This window comes from Euleptes europaea, chromosome 16 (assembly GCF_029931775.1).
Source record: "Euleptes europaea isolate rEulEur1 chromosome 16, rEulEur1.hap1, whole genome shotgun sequence".
In the NCBI taxonomy this organism is placed as follows: domain Eukaryota; kingdom Metazoa; phylum Chordata; class Lepidosauria; order Squamata; family Sphaerodactylidae; genus Euleptes; species Euleptes europaea.
The window spans coordinates 26,727,709-26,740,923 of NC_079327.1; the positions used below are offsets into that span (position 1 = coordinate 26,727,709).

Here is a 13,215-nt window from a genome sequence, read left to right on the forward strand (position 1 = left end):
CGATCCGCTTCCTGCAGATGCCGGTCATCTTCTCGTCGGAGTCGATCCCATCGTCGGCGTTGATCCCGTCGTCGGAGCCGTGAGGGCCGATCCAGTCGTCGGCGCCGATCCATTTCTCGCTGCTGCCACTCTCATTGGTCTTCATCTGGACCACTGGTTCCCAACAGGGGGTCCACGAGAACTAAATTAAGGTCTGCGAAACAAAGTTATAAACCCATAATAAATTAATCTTTTCAATTAAAAGTTCTCTATTATAAAAGTATATATTCAAATATTATTCTAAGTTTAATGTTTAACTAACAGTTATGATTAAAGTTTATTTTCAAATTCTCTGAATTTTTATTTTGAACCTTGGGGTCCCTGCACCGAACAAAAAAGTCCTAGTGGTCCCTGGTCAAAAAAAGGTTAGGAACCACTGATCTAGACAGTCTTCTTCCGGTCATAGCCGTTCATCCCGCTCATGTATCCCAGCCGTTCAACAACACCAGTCATCATCTAAACAGTCAGTTACCGGACATTGCCGTTCACTTCATCCACTTGGTACAGATGTTCAACCTCACCGTTCTTCATCCAAACAGCGGACATAGCCGTTCACTTCATTCACGCAGTCCGATCAGTCAGAGGCCCCGCTACTCCTCTAGGAGCTGGTTGCCCTCTCGTCGGCATTGAGAGGTTTCTCGACGCCGATATCCTACTCCTTCCGTCTACTCAGGCTCTTCGGTCGACCGTCGGCGTCGTCACCGACGCTCCCAGTCACGCTCGCCTTCTGGAAGCTCTCGTCGGCGTCGACACACGCCATCTCGTCGTCCTGATGATCTTTCCAAGGATTCCGTTCGTCCAAGGCAAGAGTCGCTTTGCAAGCCTTCCCTGTCCAGGTCTCCTTCTATGTCAAGGGACACTGATCCATCCGAGTATGATGCCTCCTACTCCCCTGATGAGGATGAGGAATCCCGCACTTCAGCTCCCTCACCCGAGGACACTGTTGGGGTCTCTAAGCTGCTCTCCTACGGGAGATGTCCGTTTATATGGGGAGCAGCTCATTCGCATGGCGAAAGCTCTCAAAATTGAGTTTAAGCCGGAGGACTCCGGCCCTATAGATGATATTATGGATATCCTCCATAACCCTGACGTAGGCCCCATGGCCCTTCCTACGATAAAGAGCATTTTGGAAGTGATCCGTAACAACTGGGCTAAGCCTGCTTCGGTCCCCTCTTCCACCAAATGAGTAGAGAATCTTTACAAGATTCGCAGGGAAGGTGGAGAATTTTCTTACCAGCATCCCCCTCCTAATTCCGTAATAGTGGAGGCTTTGCCTGGTAAATATAGGTCTGGAGCACACTCCTCTCCACAGGATAAGGAAGGCTGTAAACTAGATACCCTTGCCAGAAAAATTTACACTTCCACTGCGGTGGGTCTCCGCATTTCCAATTTCCTTGCCATCATGGCCAGGTATCAATACTCCCTCTGGGATCGTATATCCCCTCAAATCTCCATCCTTCCCGATGATCAACGTCCCTCGGCAGTAGCCATTCAGTCTGAAGGCCTCCTTATACTCCTTATACATTCCCCTCCTTTTACTAAGTTCCACTCTGATAGGGTAGTATTAAAGCCTAAGATTTCCTTTTTACCTAAGGTTGTTTCAGCCTTCCACCTTACACAGGACATTGTCCTTCCCGTTTTTTCCCCTCACCCATCCTCGGATGCTGATAGAGCATTACATTCCCTCGATGTCCGCAGAGCCCTTCTTTTTACATTAAAAGGTCTCAGAACTTCCGTAAAGATGACAACCTTTTTGTTTGCTTCGGTGGACACCGCAAGGGTTGTCGTGCTTCTCCTCAGACCCTCTTGAGGTGGATCACGTCAACCATCAAAATGGCATATGGGTTTGCTCACCAGGAGTGCCCTCCTATGATCAAAGCGCATTCTACCAGAGCGTATGCGGCTTCCATCGCCTTTTCCTCTAAGATAGATCTCCAGGACATCTGTAAGGCTGCTACCTGGTCCACGCCCTCTACGTTTATGAAACACTACGCTTTTCTTGACACAAGTCAAGAAAAACAAGCAAACAGCCAAGTCGTTGGGCATCACTCTGTCTACCTTCAATGCTTATAAGCATCAGGCTTTCTGTCATCAACCTTGGCAATCTTACTACAAGGACCAGAGGTTGGCATCGTTTGGTCCATACGTAGGCTGAGTCATCAGGAGTCCTCATCCAAAGATGGGCACCAGTCCTTTCAAAGACCAGCCTTCTAACTAAAGCAGAATCTCCAAGGGGTCCTTTTTGGTGATCGGATGTCGCAATTTCATGAGGCCTGGAGCCAAATCGCTACTGATAGTTGGGTCCTATCCGTTATTTCCGATGAGTACAGGCTGGAATTAAAATCCAAGCCAGTGTGCGCTCCAGTGTTGTATGCGGTCAACAATCAAATTCCTGAGTTGGCCAAAGAAGTTGGTACCCTCCTTTCTAAGGGAGCTATTGAGTAAGTATGGGATCCTGACAACCCAGTGGGGTTTTATTCCCATTTCTTAAAAGGATGGGGGCAAGAGGCCTCTTTTAGACCTTAGGAAATTTAATCATTCTCTTTCTGTTAAAGTTCCAAATGCTTTCTCTGGTTACAGTTTTACATTTATTAAAAAGTTCCTCTAGGTTTGTAGTTCTCGACCTCAAGGATGCTTATTTTAATGTAGCCATTCATGAACGACATCATAGATATCTATGTTTTCAATAAGGTTCAGCAGTATACCAGTACAGATTGTTGCCCTTTGGGCTGTCCACAGTACTCAGGGTGTTTAAAAAATGTATTGCCCCAGTAATTGCCTATCTCAGATTGCAGGGGTGTACTATTTACCCCTACCTGGATGATTCGCTACTAGTAGCTTCTTCGAAGCAGCAGTTGAATGATTGCCCTGAGGTGACTCTGAGGACATGTCACAGGCTAGGTCTTGTGATCAATTGGGAAAAATCCAAACTGGTCCCAGCTAAGACGGCCCAATTTATTGGAGCCATTATAGATTCCACTCAGGCAAAAGGGTTTCTGCCACAAGAAAGAATTACAGCCATTAGAGCCACAGTATGGGTGTTCCTTCAGGACTGATTCCAGATGGCAGGGATGATTCAGAGAATATTATGGTTTATGGCTCTACTACTGCTGTACTGCCACATGCTAGGCTATTTATGTGCCCACTGCAACTCTGGCTCTTATCATTGTTTAAAACAACATTGCACTCCCACCATAAGAAATTCTCGGTACTTAGAGAACCACTCCTTTTGTGGTCCAATGGCGTCCCATTGCTGGAGATTTGTAGAGATGCCACATGATCATCAGCAGACACCTTTATCAGACACTACGCTCTGGACCTGCAGGTGAGAAAGGAAACTCATATGGGAAAGGCTGTCCTACACTGCCTCTTCAACACTTAAGGAGAACTTTGACCCACCACCAGGGTAAGAAGCTTGTTAAAATTCCATTAGGGGTCTGCACTGAAGACCGTTAATGAAAAACAGGTTTTGCTTACCTGTAGCTGATGTTCATTAAGGTCTTCTGTGAAGGCATACATTACCTCCCTCCTACCCTGCTGTGAACTCTCCTCATGCGGTAGTATGGGTGAGAGGTGCTGGTAGCTCAGGAGGAATTGAGGGGAAGGGGCACAGCAGCGTCAGGACATGTGACCGCTTGGGTGGGAACGGATGTATGGTGCTGTGCTGTGCCTCCTAGTGGCAGAGCTAGGTAAAAACCTCTGGTCAGCAAGCCTGCACATGCGCAGTCCCAATGTGTGTCTGCACAGAAGACCTCAATGAACATCAGTTACAGGTAAGTGAAACCTGTTTATCTCATCAGATCTTGGAAGCTAAACTGGGTCGGTACTTGGAAGTGAGACCTCCAAGGAAGACTCTGCAAAGGAAGACAGTGGCAAACCACCTCTGCTTAATCACTTGCCTTGAAAACTCCACCAGGGTAGCTATAAGTCAACTGTGCCTTGACTGCACTTTACACACACACATATGGTGTCAATGGGGGTCAAGCATCCACATAACTTTACTGTGCCGAGCATTCAGCTCTGTGCTGTCTGCCACCTCCAAGGCCCACATGGAGTTCAGAGGCAACAACTAGAGCTGAACTTAGACAATTGGGCATCTTGATGAGAAGCAATCTTTTAGCCATTCAGGTCAAGTTAGCATAATATGTTTGTCTTTTGTTTGCCAGGATAACAAAAAGATGAAGAAATCACTGGAAGAAGAACAAAGAGCTCGCAAGGAGCTTGAAAAGCTTGTCCGGAAAGTTCTCAAAAGCATGAATGATCCTTCCTGGGATGAAACTAATTTATAATGAATTTGTCTTCTTTTTCTTTCTTTCTATTGAAAGACCAGTTGTCAAATCAAGCTGGGAAGCCTTCTGACATTTAGTCAGTCCTGCATAAAGAGCACTACAAAGCAAGATTTAACTGGATTGAATGATTTTTTTCTTCCTTACAATGTATAGTATAGCCAATCCATTCACTGAAGCTGTCTATGCTTAAGTATAGATAGCATGGACCCTGAACTCTACTAGAATCAACTTGTTTGCATTTAAATTACCTCAGTCTGCAGCAAGTGCAGCAGCTGGCTAAAGAAGTCCATGTTTTTCAGCAGCTTTTAAATTTAAATATATCTTTTATTCCCCTTGTAAATATCTGTAATTTTGAATGTGTGTATGATAAGCGTAGCAGGACTGATACAGTGTTAAACTTTTTTTCCTGTGATGTTGCAAACAGCAGACATTATGGCTGTGGTTGCTCACCAAAAAATTACTGAACAATCCTTTACTAAGCTTGTTCCAAACTGTATTCTAGACATATTAGGTGTGAGATGCAAAATGCATTTTTGCAGTGCCCCCGTCATTTTTCACAGTATTCACTCATCTGTTTAAAATAATTAATGTAAATGTTTATGTCTGTTTAAACCTTCAGACAACCGAACGTGCTTTTTAGCAGTACGAAGATGTAGTAAACTTTTCATTGGCATCATTTTCGTATGAAAGCTAACAAGATTTGACACTGATTTAGTTATGTTTCTTTTGGCATGCCAGTATGCAGAATAGCCACATAAATGATGTGTGTGCTGTTTGTTTTTAATTGTTAGTTATTAGATTACTTGTGTACTGCATTTTTAAATGATTGTGCTTATACTTTAACATACAGCTGGCTGGTATTTTAATGGAACACTCAAGCACTGTTGGTCGAAACAAAAGTTCTTCTCTAGTTGGGGTCTTTTTTCTTGTGAATAAAATGTATTATTTATTTTTATTGTAACCATAAGAAGGTTTCAGTTAACATTTGCATGGAGAGCATTTGAAAAACTCCACACCCGAGGCCTATCACCTGGTCTTCCACTAACATGCAAGAATAACATTTTTTTTTTTGCCCTGTACGATCAAGTAATAATCCACTTACCTTAGTCCCTTTATGCAACAAATGTAAAAAGGACAGCAGTGCTTTATGAGACAAAACTTATTTAATTTTCTCTTTCCCATATGAATAAGCCCCAATTACTTTGGACAGTGTGGTTCCCATGTAAGAATATTGTCATAATATTCTGCACTGGAAATTTAGAACTCCACAGTGTGTGACTTAGGCAGTATTTTTAGAAGTTACCATTGTGGTCAGGTATCGTGGCTTTTGGCCAAAATTGAATGCTGCTGAAAGCGTTTGGTTTTTGAAGGTGCAGTCTTAAGTAGAGTCGCACCCTTCTAAGCCCTTTGATGTCAGTGATTTTAGAAGGGTGAAACTCTGCATAGGATTGCACTGCTATTTGGCCTGATCTCTGACATCATTATTTTCGGTGAATCCGAATGCTATTAGAGATGATTCCAGCGTCCAGCTGACTTTGGCCGAGTCCCAGGGCAGAACTGAATCTTGTGAGAAACATGAGGCTGGTGCTGAAAACGTCCCTGTTTCGAGTCTTTCCCTTTCATAATGGAGTGATGAAACTCACCTAGAGTCCTGACATCATCATTGTGTGTTGCCTGTGGAGCGGGCGAACACGCAACATTGTGACAAGGGGTGGCTTTTACTACACATCATAGAAGAGGAAAAACAAGCATGGAGGTTACTGTTTGAAAGAGCAGACCCATATTTTCTCGTAATGTATAGTTTCCATCTCCAAATGATTATATTTGTCTCATATACTGTGTGTGGTATAATTGATTCTTGTATTAAACAGTCGAAGCCTGTACCTCCCTCCTGAAGCAATAAGACTCAGCTATTTATTGTTTCCTGCTGGCGACAGCCAGAAAAGGCAGCTATACTTCAGTTCAAATAAATGTTTATTGTCATGATAAAGGGCTCATATGGCTTGTTGTTTTATGTCCTGCTTTTTACATACTTCAGTTTGAAAGTGGGGGAGTTCAGTCCCATGGAGGTACATACATGAATACTTGATTATTTCTATTCCTTAGTCCATAAGCCCTGCAAGAAGCCCTTCCGATTCACACTGGATTCGACCTAAGTGAATTTGGCATTGCATTGCTGTACATACGTTGTTTATATTGTGTTGTTAGTGTACCCCCTTTCCAAAAATAGTATCTGCCCCAGGAAGCTAACAATCTAAACTTCAACAAGGTTTCCTTCTGAAAATACCTCAGATTTGCGTTTTCCTTTTTGAAATTGCTGCCACTACAGGCCTTATGCAGTGATCACAAGATAGCCAGAGTTAAATGACGAGGGAAGAGTTATAGGTGGCAGTCCCCCTCCCCGTACTCAGTTTCATTTCCTGGAAAGGAGATCCACCTTGAGGTTCTTGGGTGTATTAAAAGCACTGTGCAGGAGATAGATTGATCAGTCTGGGGTCACTGTTTCCATCCGTTCTATTGGGGGTGAAATCCCTTCAGGAGAAGCATGGTTAAGAGCAGTGGTTTGGAGTGGTGGACTCTAATCTGGAGAGCCGGGCTTGATTCCCCACTCCTCCACATGAGCGGCGGATGCTAATCTGGTGTACCGGGTTGGTTTCCCCACTCCTACACATGAAGCCAGCTGGGTGACCTTGGGCTAGTCACAGTTCTCTCCGAACTCTCTCAGCCCTGCCTACCTCACAGGGTGTCTGTTGTGGGTAGAGGAAGGGAAGGTGATTGTAAAATGGTTTGATTCTTCCTTAAGTGGTAGAGAAAGGCGGCATATAAAAACCAACTCCTCTTCTTTGCAGAATGGCCATATGGACATCTGTACACATCATTAAAAGGCTGATACAGTTTCCTCTGCAGATGTACCTCTGGGTATGAAGGTCCTATAAAAGATTCTAGTATTAAAAGTATTCTTTTCCACCTGAAGGCCTGCCTACAGAATAAGTTCTGTAACAGCCTTCCTCTACTGGAGAAACACCCAGTTTCCCACCAGAAATTCCTGTTCTTGGGAGAATCTGCAGGGCCTTCTTGCCATGAAAGTACTGGGTTGTATCAGCTCTTTCCTCTAGGTAATGAGTTACTTGCAAAAAAGGTACCCTAAGATTAACCCTTTTCTATCTTCCTACTAGTTTCTGGTGAATTTGTCTTGTTAGAAGTGTGATATCTGCAGTTCTTGCCCTTTGCAGCAGTTTGGGAAGCAGAGACCCCCTCCTTAGTGGTATAGGTATAGATAGATTGTATATTAGTGGAGGAGTCATATGCTGAAAGCTGACCCTTTTGCTTTTCTAGCTGAGAAGGGGTAATCCCAAAAGATCTGGAACACCTTCCTGCCTCTCCAGAGAACTACAGTCAGAAATTCCTCCCCCCCCCTCTTCCAGGGGAGATACCATCGCTTAGGAAAACTGCAGTGTGGGACAGGCTGGAAGGACCCAAAGCAACTTTCAAGGGTTGGTGTTTTGTTTTTTGTTTTTGCAAGAATAAGGAGGTAAAAAATACAATTCAGCCCACAAGTGTTGGTGCCAGCATGTTGGCTGCTCAAGCTCCTTTTCTTATGGTAACCTTTTGCCATTCAGAGAGTAGAGGGAGCTGAAAAGCAAGGGAGTAAAGTAGGTTCACATCCAGCCCCCCGCCCAAGGATCATCCCTGAACCATTCAATCTATCTGCATACACTCCTTGAGAGGATGCAGGCCTTTTTTCCATTTAACTACCACACCTCCACATTATGGCCCTATTGAAGTCTCTCCCTTATAGCTAAGCATATTTAAACCAGAATCTGTAGTCTGAGAGGAAGACAGTCAGAGGTAGCCTCGCTCTCCCTCTGTGTTTTTCCGCTTTTTGCCTGTGTTTTCAAATTCGAGATAAAACAGGTCTCTGAAAATGTGGGGAAATGCACAAGGAGAGTGAATCAACCTTTGACAGTTGGAAACAGCATGCATAAAAAGCTGGCGCAGCAACACCATCCTGGACACTGGCGGCCAGGGCTGAAAGGGCATAGGAAACTGCCTAACAGCAGCTCTGCCCCCCATGCCAGCGCTGCAAGTCTCCATTATGGTCTGCGCCACGGGGAGACTGCGCCGGCGGAGGGGTGAGGCGCAGCTCCACGACACTCGGGCACCGACGGAACTGCCCTCGCCGCCATAACTGTCCCGTGATAAGATGCACTTACACTGGCGCCGAGGTTACTCTGCCTCCTAAGGCGATTCGCCCCCCCTCAGGAATGCGCAGAAAATATTTTAATGTACTACTTGTTTAAATTGTTGACCATTTTCATTGAAAGAAGTATAAAGTAAAAGGCTAGCAAGTCAGAAATCACAATGTCCTATGGATTGTAATGTCAAACAATATCTTAATTGTATTTGTCTCTACCTGGATGATGTAGTATGGATGATGGTATGGCAACTCCAGCATTCAGAAAGAAAGGAAAGCCTCTTTTCCAAGGCACAGGGAGCTGCTGATCAGCGCACAGGGGTAGCTGCCAAGTCTTTGCACATTTTCTTACCTTCTGGATTGAAACGCCATTTGCTCATGCTGTTGTGTTTCTTTTTCCTCTCTTGTACCTAACTCAGGTCTACAAGTTAAATATGGGAAATTACAGCAGTACTTTGTTACACTTGAAGAACCCCTTCAACGGAGGGCATTTATGCTCGCCAGGCTTAATGCCCTTCCTTTGGAGGTACTAAATGGTAGATTTAAAAATATTCCCTTCGAGAAAAGAATATGTGTATGTGGCTTGAGTCAACACGACACACTACAGCATATAATCATAAATTGTCATCTGCACGATGGCCCCCCGTAAGAAAATAATTCTACTCTTGATTGATAAAATGAAGTCTAGCCAAGAATCTTCTGTATGCCGCTTTTTATTGAATGATTCTATTCCTGAAGTCACTTTAAAGATGGAGAAATTTCTTTCCCCCCCTTTTTTTCTTTCTTTTTTTCCCTTTGTTTTTTGCGACGCTCAGACAGGCGTAGCCCCGGGACGAACCCGGGGCCATAAGTGCGTTCGAAGTGTCGATGATCAAGGTGTCCTGCAATTCACATTAATTCTCGCAGCTAGCTGCGTTCTTCATTGACGCACAAGCTGAGTGATCCACGACTAAGAGTTGAAGATGGAGAAATTTCTGATGGAAGTTGTCAAAACTAGGACCAAAGTTTAAACTGTATGTAAACTATATTTAAATTGAAAATAAATGGACAGAGAATGTTGTGCACTGCTAATGTTATGTTTCTGGGTATATATGCCAATAAAGGTTGATTGGATTGGATTGTACCTAACACATCAGTTCCCTAAACAACCAGATTAAATGACAACACAAAGCACTTCTAATGATGTCACAAGTTACAGCACTCTTCAGTTGCTTACCATGTTACTAAGGGAGAGACTGGACAGAACTTTGACAGATGAAAAATCTCAATTGGTTGGCAAATAGCCAGGTGTCCTTGCTTGTTTACATCAGTACCTGCTAAATTTATCGAAACTGCCTAGAGTAATTCTCTGAGGACTTTTTCCCCTGAAAGCACTCCTACCAAAGACATTGGCTGCCCTCAAGAATATTGACGGCTTTTTCAATGGCAGCTCTATCAAAGACTTCTTACAGGCCAGTCTCTTTAATCCTGTGAAAAAAGGACTTGGAAGAAGTTAGGCCGAATACAAGGTTTATTTTCCTATTGCATTTCCTAACACTGTGGCCTCCTGGTGCGTGAGTTAAATTGCCTCTTAAGATGGAAAAGGCAACACAGTCTCCACCACTGAGTCTTCAGTTGGAAAAAAGAGGTGCTAATGTTTTTCGTCATGGCTTTGCAGGTAAGAATGGAGCCAAGGATGGAATTGGGCCAAATGCCCTAGTATATAGATTGATATTTTAATATAAAATTTTAACTTTATAGTATATTAAAGTTTAATGCTTGGCAGACCAAGAGTTTTTGTGATAATGCCTGCCAGAAAATGTTCTGGAAACAAAGATACCTGCAGTGTGCTTAATGGTCTGGATTAATACATTCTTCAATAGGTATGTTGTTCAAACAATAGGTACTATAGCTAGAGCTTTGTACAATGCTCTATGCTGTTTGTCCCCATCTTTTAGTTGTGTATGTGTGTTAAGTGCCGTCAAGTCGCTTCCGACTCATGGCGACCCTATGAATGAAAGTCCTCCAAAATGTCCTATCTGACAGCCTTGCTCAGATCTTGCAAACTGAAGGCTGTGGCTTCCTTTATTGAGTCAATCCATCTCTTGTTGGGTCTTCGTCTTTTCCTCTTAGTTAGGCAATCTAAACTTGGGCCATTCTTCCTTTCAGGTTAAGACAAGGGAATTCTGCAGGATCTTAAAAAAAACACACCACTACTATTAATCTCACCCTGTGTTTTGTAAAGGGGATCAAAGGCAGAGTTAAACAGCACACAGCCAGTTTACTTAGAACAGTGATTTTAAAAAATGTGTTTACCTAGCTTTGTTCATTTTTATTACATTATTATCAGTTTGTATTTGTTAGATTGATTTTTGTTTCCACTGATTTCACTGGGAAACTCATGTCTGGCTGTAACTTCTTCTATCTGAATTAAATTTTTCAGGGATTGTAACACCAAATAAATCCTTTGTGCCAAATTTTGGACAGACAGGAGAAAGAGTACCCTTTAAACAGGCAAATTAAAACTACGGGTCCTGAATCTAAAAATAATTAGATGCTGTAGGTCCTTATACACATTTCAGGTGGCAACCAGAGACAGGGCTCTTTCAAGGGTAGAGCTTCATCTTTGGCGTGCCCGCTTCATCTTTGGTGTGGTGTAGTGGTTAAGAGCGGTGGTTTGGAGCGGTGGAGTCTGATCTGGAGAACCGGTTTTGATTGCCCACTCCTCCACATGAGCTGTGGTTCTAATCTGGTGAACTGGATTTGTTTCCCCACTCCTCCACATGAAGCCAGCTGGGTGACCTTGGGCTAGTCACACACTCTCAGCCCCACTTACCTCACAGGGTGTCTGTTGTGGGGAGGGTAAGGTGATTGTAAGCCGGTTTGATTCTTCCTTAAGTGGTGGAGAAAGGTGGCATATAAAAACCAACCTCCTCCTCCTCTTACTGGTGACTCCTGCTTTGTCCTTTAGACGTCAGGCTGAAACGTTTCTCCTCACCCTTTCTACTAAAGGGTTCCATCTGCTTGAACAGTTTTTATGGTTTGCCTTTAGCCTGATGGCTTTTTAACAGCGTGTGTTTTTATGGCTTGTTTTAATATAGATAATGTTGATTTTTCTGATTTTATTGTATTGCTTTTACGTTGTGAGATGCCTTAAGTAGGACTCCAGAGAGGTGGTATATAAAACGTCTACATTAATACACTAAATAAGAATGGTCTCCATTTGCTGGACTCATTCAGAAATGGACACACAGCTATTGTGTATAAAAGGTATGCTTAAACCAACTTTAGTTCTACTCTCACATGTTTGAATCTCAGGTGAATTCTATCTATCTGCTTCTAAAACACACAAGAGCAGCCCTAAATTGACTAGTTTGTCATATATAATGTTATTCCAGAGAGCTCTTTTTTTATGGCATTCACATCAGCCACCAAGCACTGCCTTGCTTAATAGGATGGATAGCTTCAGTGTATTTTTTCTGTAGGAAACCTAGAATCCTAAATTTTCTTGTCTTCAGAAGTTGATATAGTAACAAGGACCATTTAGGACATTGTGCAAACAAGTAATTTGTATCCCAGATGGAGATCATGTGGTGGCTATCTGCCAATGAATGTACTTCTTCTCTTCATTCGAAGAATGCTTATGTCATCACCTTCAGCCAGCTAATAATTGAGAGTTATTTCAGGCACACATAAAAAGCATTCTGCACAAAACCATTGGTCCAAAGTAATATATACTTTGATGACAAGTTGCTCTCCAAGGCCCCAGGTAAAGGTCTTTCTGAATACTGCTACTATCTTGATAAACTTTTAAATGTAGATGTGTGCCAGTTGGACTCCAGAACAACAGATCCCATATTCCTTGTTTGGTTTTCTGTATCCATCAAGAATAATCTCAAAGATCTATTTATGTAATGAAAACATTTATTCCCAGTACATTGATGGCTTTCCTAAGACACTGATGGTTTTATGTGAATCCTTTCCCAAGTCGCCTGAACAGGTCCAAGAAGAAACTAAATTGCAATGAATGTTATGGACTGGAAAATTCTCAATTAAACCCACCTACATAACAATGGGGTAAAATTAATTCTCTTTGTAACACGAGTCCTTTTCTAAAAAAACTTGCTTATAATCAGTCAGAATATTAAAAACGTTTGAGTGAGTAAAATTTGTGGAATAATTTTGCTCAGCTTTAATCTGTCTTGGCGTTTCCTTATGTAACCATTGACTGTCCAGGCTGTATGGGCCAAAACAGCAAAGTTTGAAAACGATTGCGCAAGTAGTTAAACCAGCTATCCATATTGAGACAGCACAACACTTTGTGTGAGTCTTTTGCACAGATATTACAACCTGCTGGGGAGCTCCCTCTGGTGGAAGCTACCTAGAAGTCTGCAAGGAGTAAAACGGAATAGACTAGAATGGGAAGAACGGATAAGTTGAAGTGTACATGAGTGGAGTCATGCAACTTTGTGCAGTTTCAAAAATGCTGTCTTTCATTATGTATTACATTACACTTTCCAAAGCAGACAAGGAATTACGAATGATTTCTCTGAACATTAATTATATATAATTTACAACAAGTGAGCACAGTACAAAAAGTAGATTACATAATCTTTCTCACCTAGGCTTACCAGGTCCCTCCTCTGCTCTGGCGGGAGGTTTTTTGGGTGGTGGTGAGGTATAACCGTGCGCGCGCACTGACGCGATCGCGTC

At 42.9% G+C, this 13,215-nt stretch overlaps 1 protein-coding gene and 1 non-coding gene across 3 annotated transcripts in view; one reads left to right on the forward strand and one right to left on the reverse strand.

The window, feature by feature from the left end:
- The window catches only part of ARHGEF7 (Rho guanine nucleotide exchange factor 7), a 115,998-nt gene extending 111,267 nt beyond the window's left edge, over nt 1-4,731 (forward strand). For both annotated transcript variants that reach the window (XM_056862184.1, XM_056862185.1), the window contains one exon: nt 4,206-4,731. In XM_056862184.1, the coding sequence (XP_056718162.1) occupies nt 4,206-4,328 (123 nt within the window). In that variant the 3' untranslated portion in view covers nt 4,329-4,731. The remainder of the gene's footprint in view (nt 1-4,205) is intronic.
- A 4,597-nt stretch (nt 4,732-9,328) lies between these two features.
- LOC130488518 (5.8S ribosomal RNA) lies at nt 9,329-9,481 on the reverse strand. Its single transcript, XR_008933817.1, has one exon. It is a non-coding gene; the product is annotated as a 5.8S ribosomal RNA (ribosomal RNA).
- Nucleotides 9,482-13,215: the final 3,734 nt, after the last annotated feature.